The 26,937-nt window shown below is 39.0% G+C and overlaps 2 protein-coding genes across 6 annotated transcripts in view; both read right to left on the bottom strand.

Moving 5' to 3' along the window:
• Positions 1-3,100: 3,100 nt before the first annotated feature.
• bmp10l (bone morphogenetic protein 10, like) lies at positions 3,101-5,532 on the bottom strand. The gene is made up of 2 exons (XM_014003705.1): positions 4,736-5,532; positions 3,101-4,657 (listed from the first exon to the last, which is right to left on the bottom strand). The coding sequence occupies exons 1-2, from the start codon at positions 5,073-5,075 to the stop codon at positions 3,615-3,617; spliced, it is 1,383 nt and encodes a 460-aa protein (XP_013859159.1). The 5' UTR covers positions 5,076-5,532; the 3' UTR covers positions 3,101-3,614.
• A 439-nt stretch (positions 5,533-5,971) lies between these two features.
• The window catches only part of arvcfa (ARVCF delta catenin family member a), a 22,797-nt gene continuing 1,831 nt past the window's right edge, over positions 5,972-26,937 (bottom strand). The window contains exons 2-16 of one of the 5 annotated variants that reach the window (XM_014003700.1): positions 22,218-22,394; positions 20,484-21,079; positions 16,684-17,162; positions 16,413-16,599; positions 16,203-16,320; positions 15,667-15,835; positions 14,154-14,171; positions 13,934-14,005; positions 12,591-12,718; positions 11,719-11,869; positions 11,423-11,615; positions 9,751-9,862; positions 9,479-9,566; positions 7,075-7,151; positions 5,972-6,906 (exon numbers count right to left, since the gene is read on the bottom strand). In XM_014003700.1, coding sequence (XP_013859154.1) covers positions 6,796-6,906; positions 7,075-7,151; positions 9,479-9,566; positions 9,751-9,862; positions 11,423-11,615; positions 11,719-11,869; positions 12,591-12,718; positions 13,934-14,005; positions 14,154-14,171; positions 15,667-15,835; positions 16,203-16,320; positions 16,413-16,599; positions 16,684-17,162; positions 20,484-21,079; positions 22,218-22,394 — 2,676 coding nt within the window. In that variant the 3' untranslated portion in view covers positions 5,972-6,795. The remainder of the gene's footprint in view (positions 6,907-7,074; positions 7,152-9,478; positions 9,567-9,750; positions 9,863-11,422; positions 11,616-11,718; positions 11,870-12,590; positions 12,719-13,933; positions 14,006-14,153; positions 14,172-15,666; positions 15,836-16,202; positions 16,321-16,412; positions 16,600-16,683; positions 17,163-20,483; positions 21,080-22,217; positions 22,395-26,937) is intronic. The other 4 variants (XM_014003702.1, XM_014003701.1, XM_014003703.1 and 1 more) reach the window with 4 other exon arrangements.

Here is a 26,937-nt window from a genome sequence, read left to right as displayed (position 1 = left end):
AAATTTCGAAAGCTTCTTTAATGCCTGTTCAACTTCATTGCTCTGGGGGCCACAGTTACTGCAGGCTAACAGCTCAGGGGCCGTACATCCAGCAATTAAAGTCTTCATGTAAATAAACTAAGCATTACAAAGACCTGTCATCTTTGAATTAGTTTAGTTTGCTGCATTTAATCATGAATACAACATAGCTCAATGTCATAAAAGTAGTGATATTAAAACAATACAAGAAAAATAACACATTATGTCTCCCATTTAACACAAATATTATTTTTCACATATTTGACTTGACACTAGGGGTGTAAGAAAATATCGATACACTGAAATATCACGATATTTCATTTCCCGATACTGTATCGATATTCTAAAGCCCTGTATCGARTTTTAATTAAGGTTTAAAATGTCAACCTTCTTGCCAGCCATTCATTTTTATGTTGTAGTTCAGCCTCTGACCACTAGTTGGCAGCCGTGAGCCAGCCATTTGGCTCCTCTACCTCTTGAGAGCCAGAGAGTAAGAGTAGCATTAGCATTGTAAGTAAACATTAGCTTTTCTTTTTTTTTCAGTAAGAGGTTTTTATTTAATAGAATTTTTGGACAAAAAAACGCAATATATCACAATATATTGCCTTGCTTACAGTATCGCAATATATCAGGATATATTGTATCGTGACACCTCTGTTATGACATGTATCGTGTCGCCAAATTCTTGCCAATACACAGCCCTACTTGACACATTTTTAAACCAATTTTATTTTTACTTATCTTAGTTTTATCTTCAGTGGCTTATAGTTTTAACTGTCTTGGGTGTTCAGATATGATTTTTACCAGCTTGCAGCCAAGATTCATATGTTCCTGTAGATACCACATGTTTATACCTAAAAGAATTAATAGTAATAAATTAGAAAACTGTGAGTTTTAGCTTAAAAATTAATTAACCAATTGGCTGGCCGGATTTTGACCGCCAGTTGAATGGCGTTGTTTTATGCATTTCTCTTTAATGACTGCAGATACTTGTAGATCCACACTTTCACAGACTGCCCGCCCCGCACACTGGGCTCGTGTAAATCTGCACACAGTGCCATCCTGTTTCAATTGCTTCCTACTTCGGACTGTTAACAGCAAAAGCTAGGTGATGATGTGACGTGGTTTTTGTTTTTTGTTTGTTTTTTTTCCATATGTACCGTTGCCTCGATAACAACACAAGCATGACAGTGCCAGCAGCAGGAAGTGAAAGGGTTCAGAGTGCACAGAACAACCTGATGGCAGAATCGACAATAGAATATGTTGGCACTGGAGACCAGGAATCTGACACCACCTTCTCACAAATGCTGCCACTTGGAGTGGTGTCTAACCCTGAGTGATGGCCTACAAGACTCCAGGCTCTGACACCTTTTTATCAAGCGAGCGGAGTGAGGCCCGCCAGGCATGTGATGGTGGAGGGATGGGGATTAAGCTTGTTAGACGGAGAGTGATGTGATAACCTGACAATGAAATGGCACGGAAAAGACTGCTGACTGAATACATTCGTTTTCAGACGTTTTATTTTTATACCCATTTCCATTAGTGTGCGAAACAGAAGCAGATTGCAAATTGCTGGCGTAAAGAAAGATTTCACAGCAGCTGATAACAAAGTTGGGGGGAAAAAGAAGCTGAATCTGAAAGAGAAGCCCTGTGGGCCTTCAAACTTCTGTATTTCCTCTCTTGGGGTAAAGCCACTGAAAAAACATTTGCTGCAAATATGGCAAGCATCTCGGAGGCAAAATATTGCCATCTTTAAATCATGTCAGTGACTCTGAGATGTCTTAAAACATACACACATACACTCACTCAAGTTACAAACATGCAACAAGCACATCCTCCAAAGCTTTTGACAAATTTGTTCTTAAATGAGTACTTAATTTAGGAAAAATAAAGCTTTTTTAAATTATTGCTTCTCCAACTGAATAACTTTAGAGTTAACCCTGTTTAAGTTGGCCACCACAGCTAAACGACCGTAGCAAACAATGTTGCGCTTTAGTCAATTATAGATTGAGCTAAAATTTGGTGTTTTTGTAATACCCAAGTACATCACTTTAAAACTTTTCAATTAACTATTGAAGTCATTTTTGTCTCCTTGTTAGCAAAATATCTTATGAGCCATAAGACATATTTTAATGAAACCATCCAAAGGTAATTATATTGGTGTGCATCTACAATTGATTCGTTTAGTCTCTTTCTTTCTTTTTTTTACGTGTTTCATCTCAATTCAAAATGGCCACCACAACAAACTGACCATGGCACACAGATATTACGGTTAAATTTGATGATATACTTTGGTGATGCACTATAAAATTCTGCTTAAAACTTTAGCAATAGCATTTAGCATCAACCCTATCTGTCTGTTACCAAAGTAGTTCATGAACCACTGGACTGCTTTCTATTGGAACTCTCAGAAAATAATCAGTATGTACGTCTACAACTGATTAACATTCAGAGTCACACAAGTTTAAGTTCAGCACCACTACTAATCAAATTTAGACGGTTCAAAAATGGGCGTAACCTTTAAAGAAAACATATCATTCTTTTAAATCCTTCTTTTTCATTTTTAAACCATTCAGTTGGAGTCCATATAAAGTGGAACTGCAATGCTTTGATCTGAATTCCTTCTTTTTGTAACTCCACAAGCCCCTCTGTCAAAGATTTTCTGAGTTGTGTCACAGATCAACTCATTTTGAGGCTGTCTCTTTAAATTTAAACAAAGAACTTCACACCCCGCCACCATCTAGCTTTCAGAGCGGTCCATTCTAGTTTGATAGCGGGGTTTCTAGTTATACAGCAGTGCAGAAACCTATTTACAAATGAATTAAAAGACGGGACGACTTGCCCATCCAGCCTTGGAGCCAGAGTCTGACCCAGAGCTAGAGACCACCAATTTGTAGTTGGTAAGTCCAGAACATATTTAGTGATTCTGTTGCAAATTTGGTGACATAATAGTTTAGAAAACTTCATAGAAATTAAGAAAACTGAATGGGTTGAGAAATATGACTCAGAGTACAAAGGTATCTTTGCAGCACCAGGACAAACTAAATTCAACTTTTCTGCACTCCTAGAGACTCCAAGTACACAACAAAATTTATGGGCAAAAAAAGTGGATTTGGTATGACATGTCCCCTTTAAAAACATTGAGCCAAAAAGGTGGTGCAGTAGTAGAGTCATCCTCAACACATTCTCTCAGTGTTTTTACATCTCTATAACACATTAGATTGTGCAAATTGTCATTTACAAAGTTTGACACTATCTCGTTTATGATTTCAGTTTAAATATATGGCATAAAAAGCAGCAGACAATATGCATTCCTTTTTTATGTTCCTTCTGTGAAATGACACTTTATACTCACATAGCTTCGTTTAGCTTGTTATTGCACATAAATAGGTGGAAATGCTTATAAAGCACTCTAAAATACAAACTTGTTATAATACTGTGAATAACAGTGTTTTGAAGGTTTGACCACACTTACAACACTTAATGATTTGCTTTTATACAATTGTTAATTTACACCATGTGTTCATCCTAATTTACAGCTAGTCCATACGAGATTTTATAGAAACGTGGAATGAGAAGTTTTTGTCTTTGTGATCCTATCTACAGCCACATTCTGTCACTACCATTCCCTCATACCTCTGGTTGAAAGTGACCACTCCGTTATCGTGATAAAGTAGTGAGATCGGCTCTAGTTTTGTGGGGACACAACAGGCAGGTGATACTTTTTCGGGGCTCTTGAGGCTCAATCGCGACTGCACTATGGCATGCTTGGTAGGAGAGACCTCATGCGTCATGGGAGGGCTGCACACACCGTTGCACTTGTACGCTTCGTAGCCCAACGGCTGGATAACCCATGTGTCCCAGCCAATGTCTTTAAAATTCACAGTGAGCGGCGTCCTCCTGCACGACTCACTCTTAACATTGCGACGAATTCGAGGAGGCGTGTCGTAGATGACGCTGGACTGCAGCTGCAGGGCGGACTGTTCATCCAGCTTATCCTGGTCAGCGTAGACGGTGTTGCGGTTTGCATGCCCCCAGAGGGGTTGCTGGCTGCCGCCCATGCTGTCAGGAAGGTCATTCTCATGCTTAATCATCTGACTGAGCTCTTGTCTGTCTTGTTTGTGATCTCTGCTCTGGTCGTCCGAGAACACAACCATCACTGAGTTGTGCTTCCCCTCCAAGTTCCTGTCAATCTCAATCTCAAGTGAACCTTCACTCTCCTCTGTGACCCCTTCTTCCCCTGACCCCAGGCTTTCAATACGAACCTCCAGTCTGTGAGTTGCGCACCCTGACTTCTGCCAGAGTGTAACCACATGAGTGAGGTCAAACGACACCCAGCTATAATCTTTGACGGCGATATGCTTTGTCACCAGTTCTTCCAAATCCTTCATCTCCACCACCTCCTCTTCATCCCTCCCTCTCCCTTCTTTCCCCACCTCTTTTGTCCAAACAATGCCATCGTGTAACTCATAGATTGTCACCTTGCAGTTAATCCCAGCGAACGCTCTTTGAGCCTTCCGCACAAGAAGGAACAGTCGAAGCTCAGCGATTGTTATGTGCTCACGATGGGGCACAGAGATGTTAAACAGCAGCGGGTGGATCCAGACGCCTTTGGCTCTCATGCAATAGTGGGAGGAATCTGGAATCAAAATATTAGAAAGGGTTTAACCTCAATGAGAAGAACGATTTGTATAAAACTAAAAAAATTAGTTTCTACCTTCGTTTTTGAAGCTGCGAACAATGCTGGCAGATGGTGCCGCAGTGCGGTCGTTGGCAAACCGGTTGTAGAGCTCCAGCATGTACTCCGGCAGTGGTTCCTTCTGGGCAACCCGTGGCCGGTTCTGGGACCTCTGTCTGGTGAGGTTGAGCGTGGACAGAAATTGGCTCAAAAAATCCTGAGCGTTGACTAGATGGTTGCCGCCTGCATCCACGTTTGTCGACGTCCCGTAATGAGTATCGACAGGCTTAACAGGACTGCTCAAGCTCGGACTGGTCAACATCAGAAGCACAAGGTTCAAGACTAACCCAGAGTTGTGGAAAACCAGAGGAGTGGTCATCGTTGAGCAAAAGAAAGATTTCAATCCGAAAACTAAGAAAGATGGGAAAATATCTGTAGATTGTCCTTCATTAAAGGACAACAGGTTGCTGCTGGGTCCAAAGTGTGAAACAGCTTTGCCCTGGTTGATCTTGAAATTTGGTTCTGAGGGCAGGGCGGTGCTGTCCAATGTGTTGTGCTGACATGTTTGGAGATGTCACTAAGGCCTTGCTTTGCCCTCCTCTCTCTCACCATACCAGAGGCTTCAAACTGTCTAGATCCACCCTTTAGAAATCACCTAATTTTGATGATTTCTTCTCTTCCTAATAACCAGCCTTGCATCTATTTCAATGAACGGAACATTTAGTTAACTTGAGTTACTTTGCCCTGCTGCAGACTGAAATTAGAAAATAATCTATAAATAGACAAACTGTGGATACAAGATTACACCCAAATTAAATTTAAATATGTATGTTTTTGCTTAAGAATAGAAATTTTAATAACAATTCACATTTTTAAAATTGTTCGTTTTCACAAGAGGCTACTGTCAATTGAGCGTCCTACATTTCAAATTAGATTAAAAATTTTTAATTTAACAGTAAATCATTTAATTGTTTGCATATTATCACCATTCTAAAATAAGTTTTCAGAAAACACAAAAAACTTTAACATATGATGTTTTTTTGTGTTTCTTGAAAATCTTGAAAAACACGAGTTCGGCAGTTATTTAAGGAAGGTGATGATATGTGTGATAATGTTTTTACTTTAACAATTAGCCAATTCCTGGATAAATAGTCACAATTATAGAAGAAGCACTGATTAGACTTTGCTTTAGTTATTTAGTTAAAGCACATGCAGAACAGGTGGATATGGATCAACTGAAACAATATTATTTTGTAAGATAAGAGGCGACACGAGTTAAAATGTGAAACTATGCACAGCGTTTATTTTTGTTTTCATTCAACATCGCAATGCAAAAAGGAACCACTGCTAAGCAGATCTGAATCACTTGGTCAGCATTAGCTAAGACACATAAATAACTCTTAATTAATAACATGGGTATTACAATAAACATTACAATATAAATGCCTTTATTCTGAGTATTAACAGTCCTTTGTTACACATGTACAATCTCATTTTTGCCTCTCATCTGACAAATGCAATCGACTCAATGGCCTCATTGTCTACTCTGATTTACTGAATCAAGGTAAAACTAATTTTTTTGATAATAGCCCTAGTTCTATATGTATTCGACAGGAACCAAAACTGTTTCAAGAATTGTTTTGGATCAAATGAGCCTAAAACCATTAAAAACCAACGTCCAAATAAAAGATCCACATATCGTTTGGGCTTTACTATTGACAAAATAGGAGTAGACTGTAAATGGGCTGCAAAAGTCTAGTTGTACATGTCATTATATTCTTTGGAGTCACCACAGTTTGCATATTTGGGCTATATCTTATATAACACACAATCAGTTTTGGACCTGCAGAGTATCATCCTAAATGATAAATCTATGAAGTCTGTTAACAAATAATTTTCAGAATACTTACATGTAAATGTTTGGCACATTATAAGTTTTGTAAACAAAGAAGATTTTTTTAAATGAACTTTTTTTTGTTTTGTTTTGTTTTTTGTTTTTGTTTTTTGTCTGTACAAGAAAAATCAAGATGGCACAGCTTCTACCTGCAGAAAGTGTCTTTCACACTATCTGACTGGCTTTACTGGACATGTTGTCAAGTTTACACCCAAGAGTCCAGTGGTGGAGGCTTGTTATCCATGAGGCCCACTGCAGGCCTGCCAGCTCTGATGAAGTGTTTTCTTTCACTTATCGCCTGTGTCAGGAAACACGGCTGGAGTTGGTCAATTAGCATAAGAAACACAAAGAGTCAAAAAGAAAGAAATCTCTGAACATAAAGTCCTACTGCTTCAAAAAATATATGCCAGCATAGCCGGAATAACTACTGTTTTCACACTGTTTTATACACAAAAGAAATTCTGTCAGTAAGAGTTTAAATTACCTGAAGAGCATCTCTTTCCACAACAGGCTCCTTTCTGTCTCCAACTCTGTCATTTGGCTCTAAGGTGGAATATACATCTGCAAAACAATACAACACACTAATTAACAGGCAACAGAATGGGAATCTCAAAGTAAAAACTGTCAAAATCATCAGCAGCAAACTTTAGAAAAAAAAACACTGAACACATTTATGATATTGTCAATAGGGTTTTGTTTATGTGTAAAATCTAAAAATCTTACTCAGCGGTGGACATTATGTAAGCACTGTCTGTACCAATGAGCTGGGGTCAGGACCCCACTAGACCAAGGTGTTTCTGAAATGTTCTCTAGAAATCAAACAACGTTTTAAAGGTCATTTTTGAAGTGATGTTCTGTCAAATCATTTTCAATAGTTAGTGCCTTATCAGCTGTGACATCAGTCATAGAGAGTATTAAGAAACAAGCCAGGCTAGGCTGCTGGCATGTTTTTGAGACTTTTAAAACAGCCCTTTCTCAAAAATGTCTTTAAAGCAGAGGTCTTCAAAAACGGGTCCACGTTCTATCTCAAAAAATTGCAGAGGGGTTGTGAGAATTTCTGTTAGACTTTTTAGCACATTGATAAATGGAGGTGAAAAAATTTATTAGTCAGGTTAGTTAGATTTTAAAAGCACTACACCATTTTCTTAGTTTTCCTTTTTAAGTATTGACTTTTATAATCCATTGTTTAACTATTGTTATGTCTTGATTAAAATAGTTTAGATACATACCCGAAACATTTTCACAACACATAAAAAAACATTAATCAAACATCAGGATAGGTTTCTGTGTCTGCGATTCAGCCGTAGGCCAGTAGTGGGAGTACCATGCACTGAAGAATGTGTGTATACTGTACATGCTGGAACTTCCTGCTTCTTGTCAGCGTTGGTTTCCTGCTTGCATTGACAGCATTAAACCACCGTTCATATCCAGTCACTGGTGTTGTATGTTCCTCATTCCTTTCACATTTCAATTTATTCAACATTTATGTGTTTTCGTCTCGACTTCAGTTATTGGACACTAAATTTTCTTACAGAGGCATAAAAAAGTATTTCAGTCAGAAATGCACACCTTCAGTGAGCACACTCACAGCCTGACCCTCCGTGCACACACAAAAAAGAACCCTGTTCATACTGGGTAGGTCATGCGGCCCTGGCGTGGGCCTGGTCAGGTTCACAGGAATTGGTTGAGAGCCTATTAGTGTGATCATTTTTGCAATATTCTGCTGGCGCACTATTTACTACACACACGTACATGTGCTGAATGTATGGATTTACTGGGAGTACCTTACAGTTAGGTAAAATGGAATAAGCCTTTCAAGATTAGAATCATTTTCACAATAAAGTTCCCTTCTTTTCAAACATTTAAAATGACTGTGACCTTGATGACTTTTGTGTGCTAGCATGTGTGCTGGAAACACAGAACAAGTACAAAATGACACACTTCTATTTTGTTAACCTGGTAACCATGATGAGTGGTAAAGTTTTGTTTTAATGGGAAGCTAACTGATGCATGAGCCCAGGGAAGGAGCCAGAGGGTTGGCCAGGGTGGCAGGGCCACCTTTGGCACCTGATTGGCCACCCTGGGTGCCACTCCAAAAAAACTAACAAGTGGGTGGGGATCTTGGATTGTGTATTTGCTCTTAGATTTTGTTAAAGATTTTTCTCTGATACTACCATACTATGCAATATATTTTTAGCTGTGTGTGTTTAAATATTACTGAATTATAGCCCTTTGTTCAATTAGCATCAGTAGTTAGCTTAATTTGGAATTAGCATCGACATGCGATCATTCTTAGCTACTCCACAACTAATTTAATCGCGATAAATCTTAAAATGACTGAATTGTAGTGATTTAAAGTTTGCTGTGGTAGCCAACGTTAATTTTTGATTAGCATTTAAATTTTGGTAAAGATTGTTTTCGGCTACTTCTACACTAATCTTCAGATTTGTATGTCTAAAGATGGATGAATTATGAGTTGGGACTAGCAATTAGAATGTTTTTTTTGGATGAGTCTTAGCTGGGATTACACACAGTTTCAGCTCAGTATTTCTTAAAACAAGTGAATTAAAGCCGTTTGAAATAAATTGTGGTAGCCATCATAAATTTTCAAATCCAGATTGCCTTTTTTTATTTGTATGTGCCCCTCTAAAAACAACGCTGGCCCCTCCTGTGCCACCCCTTGCAAAGAAGTCAAGCTCTAAGCCTGTTCACTGTTGGTTTTCAGGATACATTATTAATTTAAGTTTAGTTTTGTTTTTACTAAACTCTCTGTTCATAATGTGAAATGAAGGACATCAGTATGCTTAAAAACATCTGATCATCCTTGAAGTTAAAGGACACATTTTTCATCATGACTGAATCAAATTTAATTTGAACAATTTTCTGACCTTGGTTTTTCTCCATGAGAGGCAACGTGATGTCGTCCCCGTTCTGTTTTCCACTCTTGGTCTTTTTAGTCACTCCTGAAATTGTAGGCTTTGAAATGCAAAAGAAAAAAATGTTTTTTTTATTATTTTACACTGGACCCTGTTCAGTTACACACTTTTTTCATATATCGCAAGCCATGCAAATGATTTTCTACTGTTACTGTTTATGCTGTAGGGACTAACTTACATTTTCCTCTTTTTAAATACCCATGAAATGGAGAAAGATACTGTACCTTAAAGTGGCTCTTGTTCCAGCCTGCCTTGTTCAGAGTGTGCCTCAGTTCCTTGTAGGCCCATATTGTCTGAAGTACGTGTGAAGCCGCCTTGGTCTCGCGTGCTGATTGGCTGTCCAGAAAACATTGCGATAATGTGACAAACAACATGAAGCAGCTTCAAGACATTACTGTCTAATTAATTAAAATCAATGACTGCCCTGAGATGTGGTGCTCATAATATCACGAGACGCTGTTCTGAAACTGTCAGCACTCATTCATTCAGGTTTAGTTCATCAGAAACAATGTTACATATAAAAGCATACAGTTGTTTTTGTATGCAGACATCTAGCCAAGTGGATTGTTTGGAGATCTGTTTGTTATCGCCATGGAAGGTGGACGATCATTTTTGTCTACATTTGTTTGTCTGTCTGTTAGCAAAATATCGCATAAACCAACCAACAGATTCTAAAGAAACTCAGAAATTAATCGCTGGATGTTCATCAAACCCAATAAACCCAATTCAAGATGGCCTCTACAGTTAGTCAACCTTTGTCAACACAAACATGACTGTAACACAGTCCTTTTTAAAGATACTGAGCTACAACCAGATGTGGTAGTAGCTGAGAGTCATCCAAAGCACATAACCTGAGGATAAATAATTTTTGCGAGAAGGATTATCTAGCAATGTAGGAACTTTTTATTTCCAAATTGAAGACTTGTCCTTCCAGCCTTACATGTTGGAGCCAGAGTCTGACCCAGAGTGAGAGGAGAACGAAGACGGTGACACTGGTAAGCCAGCAGTCCGTGACCTTGTTTAGCAGTTTCCCAGTAAATATGGGGAAAACGAAACAGACCGAAAAATATGGCCCAAACAGAATATAAAGATATCTATGCAGCATCGTGAGAATATAAATTAGACTTTACTGCTCTCCTAGAGATTCCAATCAAATGTATTTAAGGGCTAAAAAGTGGATTTTGCATATGACCCCTTTAAAGTAGATATATCATGCTTTTCAATCCTTCTTTTTCACATTCAAATCATTCAGTTAGGGTTCTTATAAAGTGAAACTGGAATGCTTTGGTCTGAATTCCTCCTTATTCTAACTTTACCAACTCCTCCTTCACCACTTTTCTGAGGTGTATCTCAAAGTAGCTGATTTTGTTACTGTTCCTTTAAGGCGCTTCAAGCCCCGCCCCCCACCGGCTTCCAGACTGGTCCACTCCGGTTTGAGAGAGGGTGTTAGCATTTTGCAGTGTGAGAAACGTTTTATTTACAACTTCATTAAAATATGTCAACAAGGGAAGACTTGTCCAGAGTAACCCAGAGCCAGAAGAGAATAAAGACCAACAAATTATAATTGGTAAGTCCAGACAGTATATGGCAAATTTGTCATAATTTGACGCAATAGATCAGAAAACTTCATAGAAAATAGAGAAAACTGAACGGGCTGAAAAATCTGACCCAAACAGAATATCTTTGCAGGACCAGGAGAGACTAAATTAAACTTTTCTGCCTCCTTGAGACTCCAAGTACACAATCAAACATTAACAGCTATAAAATTAGATTTTGCATATGTCCCCTTTAAGACACAGTGAGCTAACATGAAAGTGGCAGGTGATATGTATTCCTTCAAGAAACACTAGGCCCCAGTAGACTGAGTTGCTATTTTCTCTTTAAGAAAATCTGCACCTTGACTTATTGATGGCCACCAGTTTCTGCACAGCGTGACCCTGTATGAGCATCCGAGCGTTCTCGGGGTTATCCGTGATGATCTCATAGATCGTGTTCAGAATGGACACCACCGTGTCTCCCTCGAGATTCTTCACAGGATGCTGCTGTCCACAAGGCAGATTGGCGACTAGGTCCCGCAGAGCGTAGCTCCCTGAAACAGCAGACAGATGGGGAAAAAGACACGGCAGAGTTACTGTGAGCGTGCAGGCGGAGAGCTTTATATATATATATGGGTGAGAATTACAGGTCTGTACCAATTAGGTCTTTATTTCTTCTGTCGATAGCCAGGTTGCGAAGAGCGATGGCCACCGCTCGCACGACTTTATCCACCTCTGAGCGAAGCAGCTCCACTAAAATCGGCAGCCCTTTCTCTTTTCTTACCGTAACCCGGATGTAGCTGGACCACTACAAGCAGAAACACAAAAACAGCCTGTTGGCCATAAGAGCGTTGATTTTTCAGAGATCCTCACATGAATGTATCCAAAAAATAAATGAAATAAGAACCCAGCTACACATCCATGTACAGTGTCTTGTGAAGTGATATTTCATTGTTTGACTAAGCACATTATTAAGAAGACATATGGACCCACTCAGGGGGAAATTCCGTAAAGAGCCAAAGTTATTCTTGCTCTTGAAGGCTCTAGGACAAGGTCAGCGCACATTTACATTATGTTGATTAATGACAGTGCCTCAGAAACAAAACCAACCAGCTGAGAAGAAAAGCCCCCGAGCAGGCACGCCTCCAAGTCCAGCCCCGGGAGAAGTTGTCTTGTTTGACCCTGCACTCTGCAGACATATTCGCACTGAATTCACTTAGAAAAAAAAAAACTTCGTTCCAGCACAAAATCTATTTTAAGTCTCCCCTCAAGCCTGAACGGCAGAGGCAAAGCTGTCGGGATGCATGTCGTGGATCTGCTCCACAAACAGTGAGGACGTTTTACAAACTGACAGCAGCCGTGCATCACCTGAAATAAAGGGCTCCTTTTCTCAGCCGTGCATCCAAACAAAACCTGCTTTCGATGCAATGTTTAAACAAGTGTGATTAGATTTGAAGTCCAGTGCCTACTACTTCCAACCTATGTAATTATGAGTTTGATGAATAACTTTGAACTTTCTGTTTACTCACAGCCCAGTGTCCCGCAGCGAGGTTCTGCAGTGCTCCTGCAGCTGCCTCTAGGGTGTTGTGGTTGTGACTGCAGGTGAGAAGAGAGAGGTAAAGCCTCACCACCTCTGGTTGGTACAGCAGCTCCAGACCTTGAGCAGAAATGAAGAAATCACACGGTTATTTACCATTACATTTCCAAACACTTGTATTAATTTTGTTTAAATGTATGCTCGGAGTTTTCTCTATTTGGGTCAGTTTATGTTAGTAGGTTAGTAGCTAAATATAAACAGAGAATTTATACTGAACTAAAACTGCGATGGATAAGCATTACAATTTCTGCAATTTTTTTTTTCATTTTTGCATTGATCCAGTGGAGAAAACTTACAAGTACTACAGTATCAGGCTGACCCTGAACCGTAACATGATTGTCATTCTGATTTGCATTCACTGGCTGCAGCGTGGGAGGCATTAGCTAAGCTCTGATCTCGATGCTAATGGTAGTCTGAGCCGCATGCCTGCAGCAGAAGCTTCATATTTCTCCTTTTTTTTCTCTCCCACTTTAGTTCCTTTATTCACACCATGGCAGCAAAAAATATTAGAAAACTAGACATAATGTAAAAGCGGTGTAGCGGAACCAAATGGAGACACGTGTGGAGTGAATCAAGTGTTTGGAGCAAAAAATTGATGGCTTTATATTTTTCTGTTATTCTCCAGATAATATGGGATCAGATGTTGGGGCCATTTGACTTTAGAAATCAAATTGTCCACAAGCGGTGCAGTTGCTGGTGTGTGGCGTTGCATTTAAATGATTTCACCAATGTCACGCTCATGCTGTAAACATCCCAGCTCAGAGAGCAGGTACTGCCCTGACTCTTTATATTACAGCACCATGATTAGAAAACATGGCGGCAAGGCAGCTCAGTGGTTAGAGGTGTCTCCTCTCAAGGAGAAGGTTGCACCATTGTCTCCTGGCCTTGGGGCCTTTCTGTGTGAAGTGTGCATATTCTCCCCATGCATGCGTGGGTTTTCTCTGGGTACTCCAATTTCCTCCCACAGATTAAAAACAAGCACTTTGTGTTATTTGGTAACTCTAAATTGTCCCTAGGTGTGAGTGGTTGTTTGTCTTTCTGTGGCCCTGTGATGAACTTGTGACCCCGCCTCTTACACACTGACTCCTAGAGATAGGAACCAGAACCAAAAAAAAAAAAGAAGCATAAATAAAGAAAATGGATGGCTGGGTTAGAAAACATAATAATGTAGGATGATTATATTACATCTATTAGTAAAAACTTAACATAAAGCCGGCGTTTCTGAATTTTTAAATGGAGTGTTAAGGTAATTGTTTACTTTTCTTAAGCATATACCTTTTATTAGTTCTGTACATTTTGGCAAATCCAATGTACTGTATTTTCTGTCCATAAATCCCTTTTTCCAACCTGTACACCACAGATACACAACATGCACACAAAACACCAGTTTTCAATTTATCAGTCCACAGATATACACAGCATCAGCAAATTCATTGTGGTGTAGAATCACATTATTACTGCTTTGAAAACATTCAGGCGTAACAAGCGGACTGACCTTGACTGAACCACTCTTCTTATGAATGCAGTTTTTAAGAGGGAAGAAGAGAGAACAACGGCAGAGATTAGATGCTGCTGCAAAACAGACAGAGAGAGACACAGGACACAGGCAGAGCTCCTCCATGTGGCAACACTCTGAGCGACTGATTGTATCGAGGACCTATTCAGCTTTGTTCTCCAGCTTCCCTGAGGAACTTTAAATTTTAAACTTTGGCGGCATGACTGCTCAGTGGTTAGCACCGACACCTCACAGCAAGAAGGTCCTGGGTTCGATCCCCGGTTCAGACCTGGGGTCTTTTTGTGTGGAGTTTGCATGTTCTCCTCGTGCTTGTGTGGGTTTTCTCTGGGTACTCCGGTTTCCATCACCCCTAAAAATATGTACAATAGGTTGCCTTCAGGCCCAGGCCTCCCTTGAAAAAGAGATCTGAGATCTCAATGGGACTTGCCTGGTTAAATATTGATAAATAAATTAAATCACCATGAACAGACACCTGAAGGACTTTCAGTGAATTTGTCTAATACTGCTGTTTTGTTCTCAGATTAGCTCTGATTTACTGTAACATGATCTGTTTTAACTGGAAACATTACTTAGTTGAGTTACTTAAACATTATAGTTTAGTTTAAAATAAATCCTGGAAATACAGAAAATGTCTACATGTTGGGTACTCAAAGCTTTAACATTAGGCTACGGTTTAGATCATTTTAATTGTAGCTATGGTTCAGCTAATTTAAAGTTTTAAATAATGGTTTGTTAGTTTTATCTTTCAGCAAAGCTTTAGCTACTTTTAGCATTTAAGTAATGTTTTGCTAATTTAGCTTTTTGCAATATTTTTGCTCATTTGAGCTTTTAGCTAATGTTTTTATTTTTATTTTAGCTTTTAGCAATGGTTTTGCTATTTTTAGTATTAAGCTACTGTTTTGCTAGTTTTAACTCTATGGCTTAGCTAATTTAAGTTGTTAGTTAATAGCTGGTTAATTTAAGCTTTTAGCTATGTTTCTTTATGCTTTTGTTCATTTTAGCCTTTAACTATTGCTGCTTTGCTAATTCTAGCTGTTAGCAGCAGTTTTTTATTTTAGCATTTTATTAAGGTTTGGCTGATTTTAGATTTTAGATACTGTCTTGCAAATTTTAGCATTTAGTTTCTGTTTTGTAATTTTTTTCTTTCAGCAAGGTTTTGTTTTTTGAGCTTGTAGCTATGTGTTTGTCAATTTTAGCCTTTAGCTATTGCAATGTTAAATTGAGCTGTTCGCTATTGTTTTTCTCAGTTTAGCTTTGAAATGTGGTATGCTAATTTTAGCTTTTAGCTGTAGGTCTGCTGATTTTAGCTGCTGCTGTGTTGATTTTAGCTGTTGTTCAGCTTGTTTGATTTTTACCAAAGATTAACAGTCATGCATCATTTAACATTAATACATCACAGAAAAACAGAGTTTCCCTCGTTCAATTTTACCACTGAGATTGATTTTTTTAGAAGCATTACAGACGATAAAATTCAATCATATAGTTTACAAACCTTTGGGTCTTTTCCCTGAACAACACTCGGCCTCATTCTTCTTCTTCTGATGTCCCACAGATCTTATCAGATGACCAGTGTGAGGCTCCTGAAACCGCTCAGCTCCTGGTATTTCTTTGTGGACGTGATAAGACAGGTTTCGAAGGATGCACACACAGTTTTCCACCGACTAAGAGCAGTGACAGAGAATTCGTAATGAAGATGTTATACAGAATGTCACATCGCATTGATCAAGTCCCCAGTTCCCCTTCTATTAAAAAGGTAGGTCTATTGATTTCTCTGAGCAAAAAACTGAAACTCTGACGATATCTCTGACTTTGAAGAAGACTATTGATACTTTTATCGCTTTTACGCCCAGCACTGGCCGTCTGCATCACTTGTAAACAGATAAAGCTGTTAACCTAACTTTAATTTCAAATCAGAACACTCTCAAAGGAGTTCTGTCTGTGAGAAATTCAAAAAGATTTTGAACTAAAAACTGAAAACTCTACTGCAGATGTAGCTCTGATTAAGATCGAAGTGATGACTTTGGCAACCTTATTGTCTGTGTCCTTGTTGACGACTGCTGACTGCAGGGCGTGAAGGAGAGCGGCCACCAAGCCCTCACACTCCCTCAGTCTCTGTCGAGCCTCTGCTCCGTCTGAGCTGACGTTCCTGCAGAAAACAAAAAAACACACAGCTGTGCAAACACAAGCAGGTTTTTTTTTTGTTACCATTTACCACCTCATGGCAGCAGCCAAGGTTACCTCAGGCATCCTGAAGTGTTCTTAAAGACGGTGGTCCACTCAGCACTCTGTGGTTTCGATGGGTCGGCAGAGTCTCTCCTCCTCCAGCCTGAGTGTGGGATGATGATTTCGTCAGTCAGGGTTTGAAGTCCCTGGTTGATGATTGTCATCTTGAGAGGCTCGTGTGATGAGAGGTTCCACAGAGTGCCTGCGGTGTGTACAGAAAAGAAGTTGTAAAAGCAGCTTGAAACGCTGTTGATTATCACCCTGAGGCTAAAACAGTCATCCGCACCTGTGGCTAACTCTTTGACCTCCACGCTGCTGGACTTCCTTAGTAGTCTAACTAAAGCTTGGATGCCATCGCAGCTCTTGATGGCCATTTTGTTGTTGTGATCTTTTCCGTACGAAATGTTCCGCAACGCACCGCAGGCCTTGCGATGGACCTCGGCCTTGGGGTGGTCCAAGAGTTCCACCAAGACGGGCACGCCGTTCAGCTGGCGGACCTCCTGCTTGATCAGGTCGTTCTCGTAACACAGGTGCTGCAAGTAGGCAGCGGCGTTGGACTTGACGGGGTCCATCGGGTGCCTGAGCATGGCGATCACCTCGTGCAGGTTGGGGTCTCTCCAGCGGGGGTCTCTCCGGATGCTGTCCAGGCTCACCATGCTGCTGCGTTTGTGAGGGATCTGCAGGGTCTGAGCTCGGCACATGGCCTGAAAGAAAGGATTCAGGTTTCCTTCCAACTGGGCCATGAAAGCGTCATCATAGCCACTTCTGGAGAGAGACACAGATTGTTGGATGTTAAGGAAAAGAACAAAACTTTTGCTTGCCTGTAGAGAAACGTAGACTATTATATTGACTGCCTGTCTGAATGTCTTTCCATTTGGGAAGAAGATAGAAACTTTAGATTTATTGACTATGAACTTGTGATTTTACAAAGATAGCTGAACATTTCTTGGTAAGGAACGATCGTCTATTGAAAGCCTCGACTGGCAACCTTGGTAAACTCCTCTGAAAAGCACCGTTCCATTCAACTTTCTTAAAGCTGAACAAACAGGTTATCACTATTTTTTTACTTTATACAAGCTTGCAGTGTTATTTTATATTTTAACTTTTCATTTAAGAGGAAAACATTGTGCAACCAACTGAAAAAGCAAATGGTGGGAAATGTAAATCAAAAATTGTGGTAATTCTTGCACATCTTAATATGTTTTATCACCATAACTTCATTTAAAATATTAGGTTAGTTATTTTTACATTTCAAGCTTGTAAAAAGCAGCTATGCGGTCAGCTTTGATTGGCAATGGAAGTATTCTCAAATGGAGACTTGATTTCAGTAGATTTCCTCATAAATCTCTTCTTTCTGAGTGTTCAAAGTCCCTATTACCAAAAAAAAAACTACCAATATTTAATAAAAGGGAAGTTAAAGATTTTATGAGCTGTCAGAGTGTTCACAACCATCTCCAAAAGAACATGCCAGCAGACAATTTGACTACAACTTATAAAAACTTTTCATTATGGCCTTATGAAGGCTTGTCAATTTGTCAAAAAGATGAAGACAGGCCTTTACAAGGAGCAATTATACAGGGTGAGTCAAAAGTGTCAGGACACACTTTAATTCCTGAAACAAGAGGGGAAAATTAAATATCTGAATACATTAGCAAGAAATGGGTGAGGGGGCCTTTAGGCTTTGTACAGAATATGGCTGCCATCTTGAAACTTGCAAACTTGGATCAAAGTCAGATTTTTCCAAAGGGAAGGGGGTCATAAAGCATATCACAGTTCAGAATTGTTTCAGAAATGGATTGTTACAATCAGATAAGCAATATCTTTAGTGGTTCAGACGCTATCAACACAGAAAGTTCAAAACTTTTGTTGTTCGTCACAGGTCACTGAAGATGGAATTGACGAAAGCTCTAGTTCAAAACTTGCCCTTGATCTCATATGGCAGCTTTCAAGATGGCGGACATGTTCTGAACTGAAAAGGTGTCCTGTGACTTTTGACTCACCCTGTACAATCCAACACCATCACAGTCTTTAAACTTGTTGCTGCTAAAGATCTGTGACTTTTTGTCCTTGGTTTAGAGCAAATAGCAGAGGGTTCATTGGATCACATTTCACAATTTGACCATTTTTTTTACTTGAAAAATTGGAGTTCCTCTGCCCATATTTGGGTAGGCGTTCGTGAATTCTGCTTTCATATCAAATCATGATGACAGCCAGTCATTTGGAGCAACATTATTATCACCATGTCTTCACTAGAATGTGTTGCAAAGCTGAGATGCATGTATGCATGCATTATTAAATAAAATTGACAATATTTGGTATTATATTTAATACTTGTAAAAATCTTTGCATTTTTTTACGCTAAATGTCTCTAGTTTAAAAAAATTCTTTGACAACTTTACAAGTTATTTAACTAAATAAATATATACTATAATAAATAAACCAACAAGCAGTTTTTTTTAAATACAACCCTTTTGTTGAGATTTAATTCAGATGTTTTTGTGCTTTCAAAGTAGTTGTCAGGGTCACATTTCAAACATCAAGTTTCAGAGCTCGAATATTAAAACTAAATACATTTTTGTCTACAGAATTTTGCTAGTTTAATACTTAATCACAAATTAAAAGATTTTTAAAAGCTTTTCAACAAAAACGAATATGCTTGTATTTGTTTACATGCTGTTTTTGCAGAAATGTTTATGTTTAAGTCATTTTTGTTTTGCAAAGGTCCAGACAAAGACAAATACCTTCGTAGTCTTGTTCTTTAGTTGGCAACAAGAAGTGTGAAGGTTTAACATGTTGAATAAAACATGCTGAGAGGAATTTCTCACTGTGGCCTTTTGTAAACAGTTCTATCACTCCGAATGAGCCAAGGCGAAACCTTCTGGCAGGCAATAACACTCGAAACCTCCTTATTTATCAACTTTGCAGCCGGCTGCCATCTCTGATTGATATCAGTTGCAGCCTAACTGCTGTCCGTCTGTCTTATTAGCCACTCTGAGTCATCGCAGCAGCGCCGGGCTGTCCTCGGGATATCTGTGCAGCTATACCGTGCTTGATTCATGTTGTTATCAAAAAAGGTTCCTCTGGGATAAAATTAGAAAAAATGTTGGTTTTGGACTGTTACAGTAGTGGGACAAAGCATCTCATAAGACTTTCTCCTTTTTTTAAAATTATTTTTCATTTTTAGGAATGTCCTCATTTGCTCATGTATATGGTTTTTTCAGGATGTAAATAAACAGGATTACACAGAAAGGGCATTAAAATATGTTCATTTTAGGAATTAATTAGAATAAGCATCAATATAATATAAATATACAATTTGCTAGAGGGATTTGGCTGCAAAAAGCAAAAGCAAAGTAATGTTTTTGCTCTGTGTTTGTCTGTCTGTACTATTACCAAAACATCTCATGATCACAAGACAGATTTATATGTTAACTCTCAGAAAATAAATATTAGACTGAAATCTAGAACTCATTAGTTTCAGGAGTCAACTTGATTCAAGATAGCCACAGTAATACAATTTTAGCAAACCCAAAAATCTCTAAAACTCGATCAACTTGACAGATTTTGAGCTTAACTTCATTGTGGTAGTAGCTGAGCATTATACTGTGAGCGCAATACATTGTGCGACATCATTATTTAAACCACTGGCAATAACTAATGGTGTCAACCTTGTTTGTCTGTTAGCCAAACATCTCTACTGGGTGGATTTCAGTGGAAACATATACTGTATATATTCAAATAAATAATCTATCAGTGTAAATACATTTATCTTCTTAAAGTTTTAAAGCCTTTCTTGCTGTTTTTCCTGCATGATGATTACATTTCAATATTGAAACATATAAAGCCTAGCTAAAATGTAAATTTGTTGGAATCAGTTGCAGAGGACTGGATTTTTCGCAGCCGAAAATGCAACAATCCACCTTTTTTTAAACTGAGAAACAAATTACAGACATGAATACATTACATTCCCTTTGAAAGAGTTTCAACTCTGTCTGACCCCACAGTTATTCTCTAAGGAACCAACAAAGTCTTAGGAACTCCTTCCTCCATGCAGGATCAATAGCGTTTCATGTCAAGTCCTCCTACCTGGTTCTTGAAGGCTCCCTGAGGAGCTCCATGGTGGTAATTGGTCTGAACTGGTGGATTCCCCCGAGTGTCGGGTAACTGGCAGCTGGGTGTTCGGCCTTCATGTCCAGAGGGTTTTTACTGTCCTCGTCTGTCTGACTGCTGAGGCCCGCGGGGGCGTAGCTGTCCCTGAGGAATGGTAAGGTGTAGTGGACCCCGGGCTGGAAGTTCTTGGTGGGCAGGTAGCCATGGAGGCTGAAGCGAGAAAGGCTCCCGTATCCGGGGCAGATGTCTCCGCTGTTGCCTCTGTAGGCGTCAGGGAGGGTGTAGACTCTGCTCTGGCTGCTGGGGTTCACAGGGTGAGGTTCTCCAGGCTGCAGCACCAGCTGAGGTTGTGGGATGGTGGTGGTGGTGGTTGTGGTCAGCGTGACAGACTCAGAAGACTCGATGCTCGTTGTTTCAGGAATCAGCTGTTCAGTGGGGGGGCTATCTTGAACCTCCTGGGCTGACGTCAGATCAGGCGGGTCTGAGGTGATGGGGTTCTCCTGCTGCACCTCTGAGGCTTCTTTAGTCTCACCCGGAAACTTCGCGCACTCCTGCTCCACTGTCTTGGACTCCTGCAAGGAGCATAAAACACAGAATTGCTTTAATTTCTAATTCCTCAAAGTCACATGTGTCAAACTCAAGGCCCACGGGTGATTTCCATCCAGCTAATGAGTCAAAAGTAGCCAGCAGCCATCAAAATTCACCTCTGAAATTTACATTTAGTTTCGAATTCGAATTCAAATTCCTTTTACTGCCATTGTACAAGTAGCACTTCAAAATTTTAGTTGCATTTTCACTGGCTATAGCCCATTTGTACTTTTAAGTAGGAATTTCCCACTTATAAGTCGTAAATTAAATTGGAACACCCCTCTGATGGGAATTCCCTGTTGGCAGCTACTCACCACAACTTAACAGAATGAAACTCTATAGGTTTACTTTTAACAGCATTTCTATATTATTTATGTCACGTTTAGTCAGTCATACTTTTCAATGTTTATTTGAGGATGTGTTAAAACACTTTTTCTATGCAGGAAATACCACATAGAGCACAGTTATTATTTATTAGCAGTGCTCAGCCGTGGGAACGTGACATTTCGTATTTAGTTCAAGTCAAACATCAAACGTCAAAGTTAATTACAGCTGGCCGTTTGAGGACCACCATAACGCTCATGTAGCCCTCTGTTAAAATGAGTTTGACACAGTGTTCTGCAGGGTTCTCATCTCTCCTTAAAAGCTACAAAATCATTTTATTGGCATTCTGGGTAAAAAAATAAAAGTGTTTGGTTCCAATCTTGGAATCGAGTCAACATGTTTTGGGAGACGTGCACAGTGCGGTCAGTGTTTTATTTAAACTGCATGCTTCATCCCTTCTCTCATAAAAACTATTAATCATTGTCATTTCATCGCATCCCCAGTTTTATGAGCCTCTAATAAATTATGCATTCTTTTTTTTTTCCAGCCAAAGAAGTAAGTGAATGAGTTTAGATTGGACTCTGATGAAACAAGTTGAGGTCCAGCCTCTGTTTGGAAGCAGAATAAATTGGAGGAAATTTAATTTTCTGGTGTGGTAAATTGACTTTGATTTGAACTCCTAAAAGAAAACATGTTTTTTTTCCCCCTCATTTCAACATGAAAAACACAGCGACGTTTCCGCTTTTAACTGGAACGGTCAAAACCTCCATCAGTAAAATCGAAGTTAAAGGTTGAAACCTCAGAGTCTGTCTGCTGCGGGGTGTCGGCCTCCGTGGAGCTCTCGTTGGTCGAGGTCATCACAGAGGCGGTGGAAGTGGGCGTGTCCAGTTCGTCGGTGGCGGTGGGGTTTTCGGGGGTCGCCTCTTTAACCTCCTGGGACAGACAGAGTGGAGGAGGACCCTCCAAACTCTGCTCCTAAACAGACATGAGGAAGAACCTGTCAATCATAATGCTGTCTCTTTATTATACATTGATAATATATATAATTTTTATAAACACACAAGGAAATAAAATAACTGTGAAGTTCTCAGTATCAGTACTGGGACACCCCTATTTTACTGTATTCCTTTAAGGAGTTTCATCAGACTGAGTAACTAATTAAGTCGTCTGTTAGAAATGATTTGATTTAATTTGATCAAAAGTTATTGCTTGTATCAAGTTAACTTCCAGAAGGAACCTTCTTTTAAGATCTGTACTAAAGCTGACAGGAGGCATTTCACAGGGAGTCTTTTTGAAAATGGAATCCTACATATTTGTAGCGAGGCGCTCTGCTGCAGTTTAGTAGGTCAACTCCACTGGTGTAAACATTACACATGGAATACGTGTCTGGTTGTTTACAGCAACGTCTGACAGGAGAAAAACTGAAACTATTGGTGGAATCATCCCTTTTTTTGTGTCCTCGCTCTGTTATGTAAGTATTAAGAAAATAAAAATAAAAAAAACGACTGACAGGATGCGTTTGTTTCTTAATGTGACTGGATGCGAGTCAGATTGTCGTTTACATGGAAGTGATTTAATGAAACCTGATTCATATTCTCGCCTCAACAATGCAGAGGCTGTTTTCGTAAAATTATCTACTTTTTTTCTCGTTTATTTCAAGCTGGACTTAAATCCTTACTTTCTTTCTACATAATGTGTGTTTTATTTGGAGGAGAAGATTAATTATTCAGTATTCTCGTCTTAAAAAAACAACCGGAGGCTCTTTTTGACTGGGAACATATAACAAGCTAATTTTTTTTTCTATATTACAAACTCTACAATCATTTCAGGAAGTCCACTAAACCAGAATTTACTGCCTCATTGATCTCAGTAAATAACGTCTCTGTAGCACACTTGAGCAGTTGAGTTTCTCAAATAAAAATGATGCAGACTAATAAAACATTACACTGTTAGAGACAATTATTCCACCAAATGCTTCTTTTTTACTCCACCAAACACATATAGATGATTGCTTATATTTATTTATTTATTTATTTATTTATTTATTTATTTATTTATTTATTTATTTATTTATATTATTATTATTTTTTTAATGTGTGCACGTTTACCTTTTGGGGTTACCACACTTCAAGATGGCCACCACAGCTAACTGACATGAGCCTGCACAAAAATAACTAAAAGTCAGTGAATTTAACTGCCATTGAGCAAAAATTTGGCATGGTAGTAGCTGAGAGTGATTCCCAACACACACTCTGAGCGCTACAGATTGCACAACATATTTGCTTAAAAATTTGCCTTTAACTTGTAGAGTCAACACAGTCAAGTATTAGTGGTGTGTCGGCTCTAAGGGACAATGCTTGGTAACAAATCTGAAGAACCACCTCCCATCAAGTGAGAGTCGGCTGCTCAATTTTATTTTCCTTTCGCTGGCCCTGTGACCAATCACATGTGAGGATAAACATAGGACACGAGTGGGCAAATGTACTGTAGTCCTTGAGGACTGTTATCCTGCATGTTTCACTTTTTTGTCTTTTCCACACTCCTGATTTGAATGAATAGTTGATTAATCCACTTCTGCAGAACTTGAACAGGTACTGTAATTTAATCACTGAATCAGGTGTGTTGATAAAGTAAAACATGCCAGATAGAAGGGAGTAAGTAAGTAAGTAAGTAAAGTTTTATTTATATAGAGCCTTTCACAGAAAAAAATTCACAAGGTGCTGTACATTCAGGGAACGGGGGAGGGGGCAGTTAAGACAGGTCATGCAGCAAACACAGTTGCGCTACCTTAAAAACAACAACAGAAAAACTAAAAACCACACAAGGGAAAATGAGGAAAAAACAGAAACATCATATTACATCAGCACTGTGACACACTATGGTGTGTCAAATAAGACCAGCATTGCCCACCCTGATGTATATAATCAAACCATTATATGAAAACAGAGAGGGGGACAGTTATGTCCATGCCCAGGACCTAATATGATTGATCCATTAAATAAAAACTGAAAAGTTTGATTCAAACGTTAATGTTGATAAAAGTAAGAATGTCTGCTTTTGTAACAAAACAAATATTCAAAATGAGTCTGTTTTAATAAGACTTCTCATTAAAACATTAAATGTGAAAGGATTTCAGCGGTCTTTCTTCTATGTTTATACTAAAGCATGGAATGACATTCTCCTCAAAACATAGTCCATTTCAAAACTACAGCCCTTTAAGAAGAATCTTGTCTGCCATCTGCTGGACACTTTTTGTTGTGCTCATATTTAGACGTCCTATTTTGCAAATGCTGCCTTTTTGAAATTTGGTATGCTTGTTTGTCTTTGTGTCTATGGTGGATAATGATGTGATTGTGATGCTGTAATTCTGAGTGTTTATGTGCTGCAGAACAGGAACCTGCTGTAAAACAGCAATTATGCTGAGTCAGGCTTGATTTTTAATAATCTTTTCCTGTTAAATAAATAAATCAAATCAATCAATTTATTAACACAAAGCACTCACATTTGCCAAGTTCAGCTAAAACATGAGGCTACAGATGATAATAAGTTAAGAGCCGTTTGGAAGCTGAAAGAGCCAGCTCTTCTTTGGAAGCTGTTCCACAAATTCAGCTCTTTGAAAAGAGCTGAAGTTCCCATCACCTCAAAATATCTTGTGAATAACTGGACAGATTTGAATCAAACTCTCAGAAAAGAATTACTGCACACACCTCTAAAAGGGATCTCTAACTTTTGGAGTCAGCCTGATTCAAGATGGCCACCACAGCTACGCAAATATAGCTACAGCTCAGTCAATTTCATAGATATTGAGCTAAATTTTGGTGTGATAGTAGCTGAAAGTCATTACCATGAGTACAACACATCATTGATTTTACATAAGGTTGTCACTTACAAAATTTGACGTCATCCCTTTTAATCATGTGAGAATTTCCATTTAAAGATCTGGCATTAATGATTGGACTTTAATTAATATCTTAGTTTTAACATTGAGATTTTTGACACAAATGCATGTTTCATCACAAACATGCACATGTAGCACAGGAGGACCTTCTGAAAACGCGGAAAAATCCTGGCAAATTCAAAAATTTTTTTCAGATGCTGCAGCGTTTAAACAAAGAACAACTGAACTGAACTGAAGTGCGTGAAATTAGGCTGGGAGGGAACGGCTGGCTGAACGTGGAGAGGCAAAGAGCCGGAGTTTTAAATATCTCACCAAACACAAGAGCCCTCTCACATCCATGGACATGAAAACGTGTCAGAGGAAAGAGGAGATAAAAAGGGTCACTCAGGAGAAACTGGCAGATGATCCTGGCTCCATCACCTCGCGGGGGTGGAGGTTGATTGGATATTGTTAGGCAGCACTAAACGAATGCTTGGCCCAGAAGACAGTGGAGGTGCCACTGTCCTCTACAGACAGCCCGATTAAGGATTTGGAGGATGATAACAGGCTGGACATGGGTCTGCGTGCTGCTTCTGTCTGATTCAGGCTCCAGGGAAGGCCAAGCCTTCGTGAGTCAAAGCTTATTTAAATAACTCTCGCTGCTCTATGGCTGAGTGGAGCCAAATGGGTCAAGATGATGCTTCTGAAGTTGACTTGGCTTAAAGAAAGCAAAATAAATAAATAAATAAATAAATAAATAAATAAATACAAATAAAGCAAGAAACTGCAAATTCTAGGTGAAGCTGCGCAGGAGGCAGAGTGGCACGATTAGCATCTCGAATCAAGGACAGCTGCAGGTGTGGTTTTATTTTAGGAGCCATGAAGTCTGATCAAACGGTGGAAGATTACAGACAGGTTTGACGTCACGTGTGACACAAATGCCACAACTCAAATCTGTCCCGAATCCATTTAAAAGGATGTTTCAGATGTTCCTCTGATGAGAAGTTTTGTGAAAAAGTTGTGAATATCCTACCTGTTGCAGATAACTCTGAACAACTTCAGTTTAAAAATAAAAATGAGCAATAATTGGTAGCATTTGCATAAACTACAGTAAAATTCTCAAAAATTTGTAAATATTTTAGGCTGGTAGCGATCCACTTTTGATTTGGCCCCATTCAGACTAGCCTTCTAGCTCATCAATCTGGTCAGAATTAAATCTCATGGATGCTTTCCATTTGTACACCGAAGTGGGAATTTCTGAGTTCCAAGTTGTAAAACTAAACTGGATTACCTCCTGAAGTCTGACTTTGTATAAGAAAAGTCAAAGATTTGTTTTTGCATGGGAAGATGCAGTAGCTGCAGCCATATTTACTGTTGTTTTTCTTTTTTTCACTTTTATCAGTTTGAATTCAAATACGACTATAAATGAATTAATGTTTCGCTTGAACATATGAATTTAGAATGGAGAAAGAAAACTAAAAATAATAATAGTAACAAAATATAATTTTGGCATGTTTAAAATCAGTAAAAGCAGAAGCATTTTATTTTCCTGCATATTTTACACAAATAAACAGTCCAAATGAAGAGTTGACTAGTGTGTGTGTGTGTGTGTGTGTGTGTGTGTGTGTGTGTGTGTGTGTG

Source organism: Austrofundulus limnaeus, unplaced genomic scaffold (assembly GCF_001266775.1).
Source record: "Austrofundulus limnaeus strain Quisiro unplaced genomic scaffold, Austrofundulus_limnaeus-1.0 Scaffold20, whole genome shotgun sequence".
NCBI lineage: Eukaryota > Metazoa > Chordata > Actinopteri > Cyprinodontiformes > Rivulidae > Austrofundulus > Austrofundulus limnaeus.
This window is presented reverse-complemented; position numbering and strand designations above follow the sequence as displayed.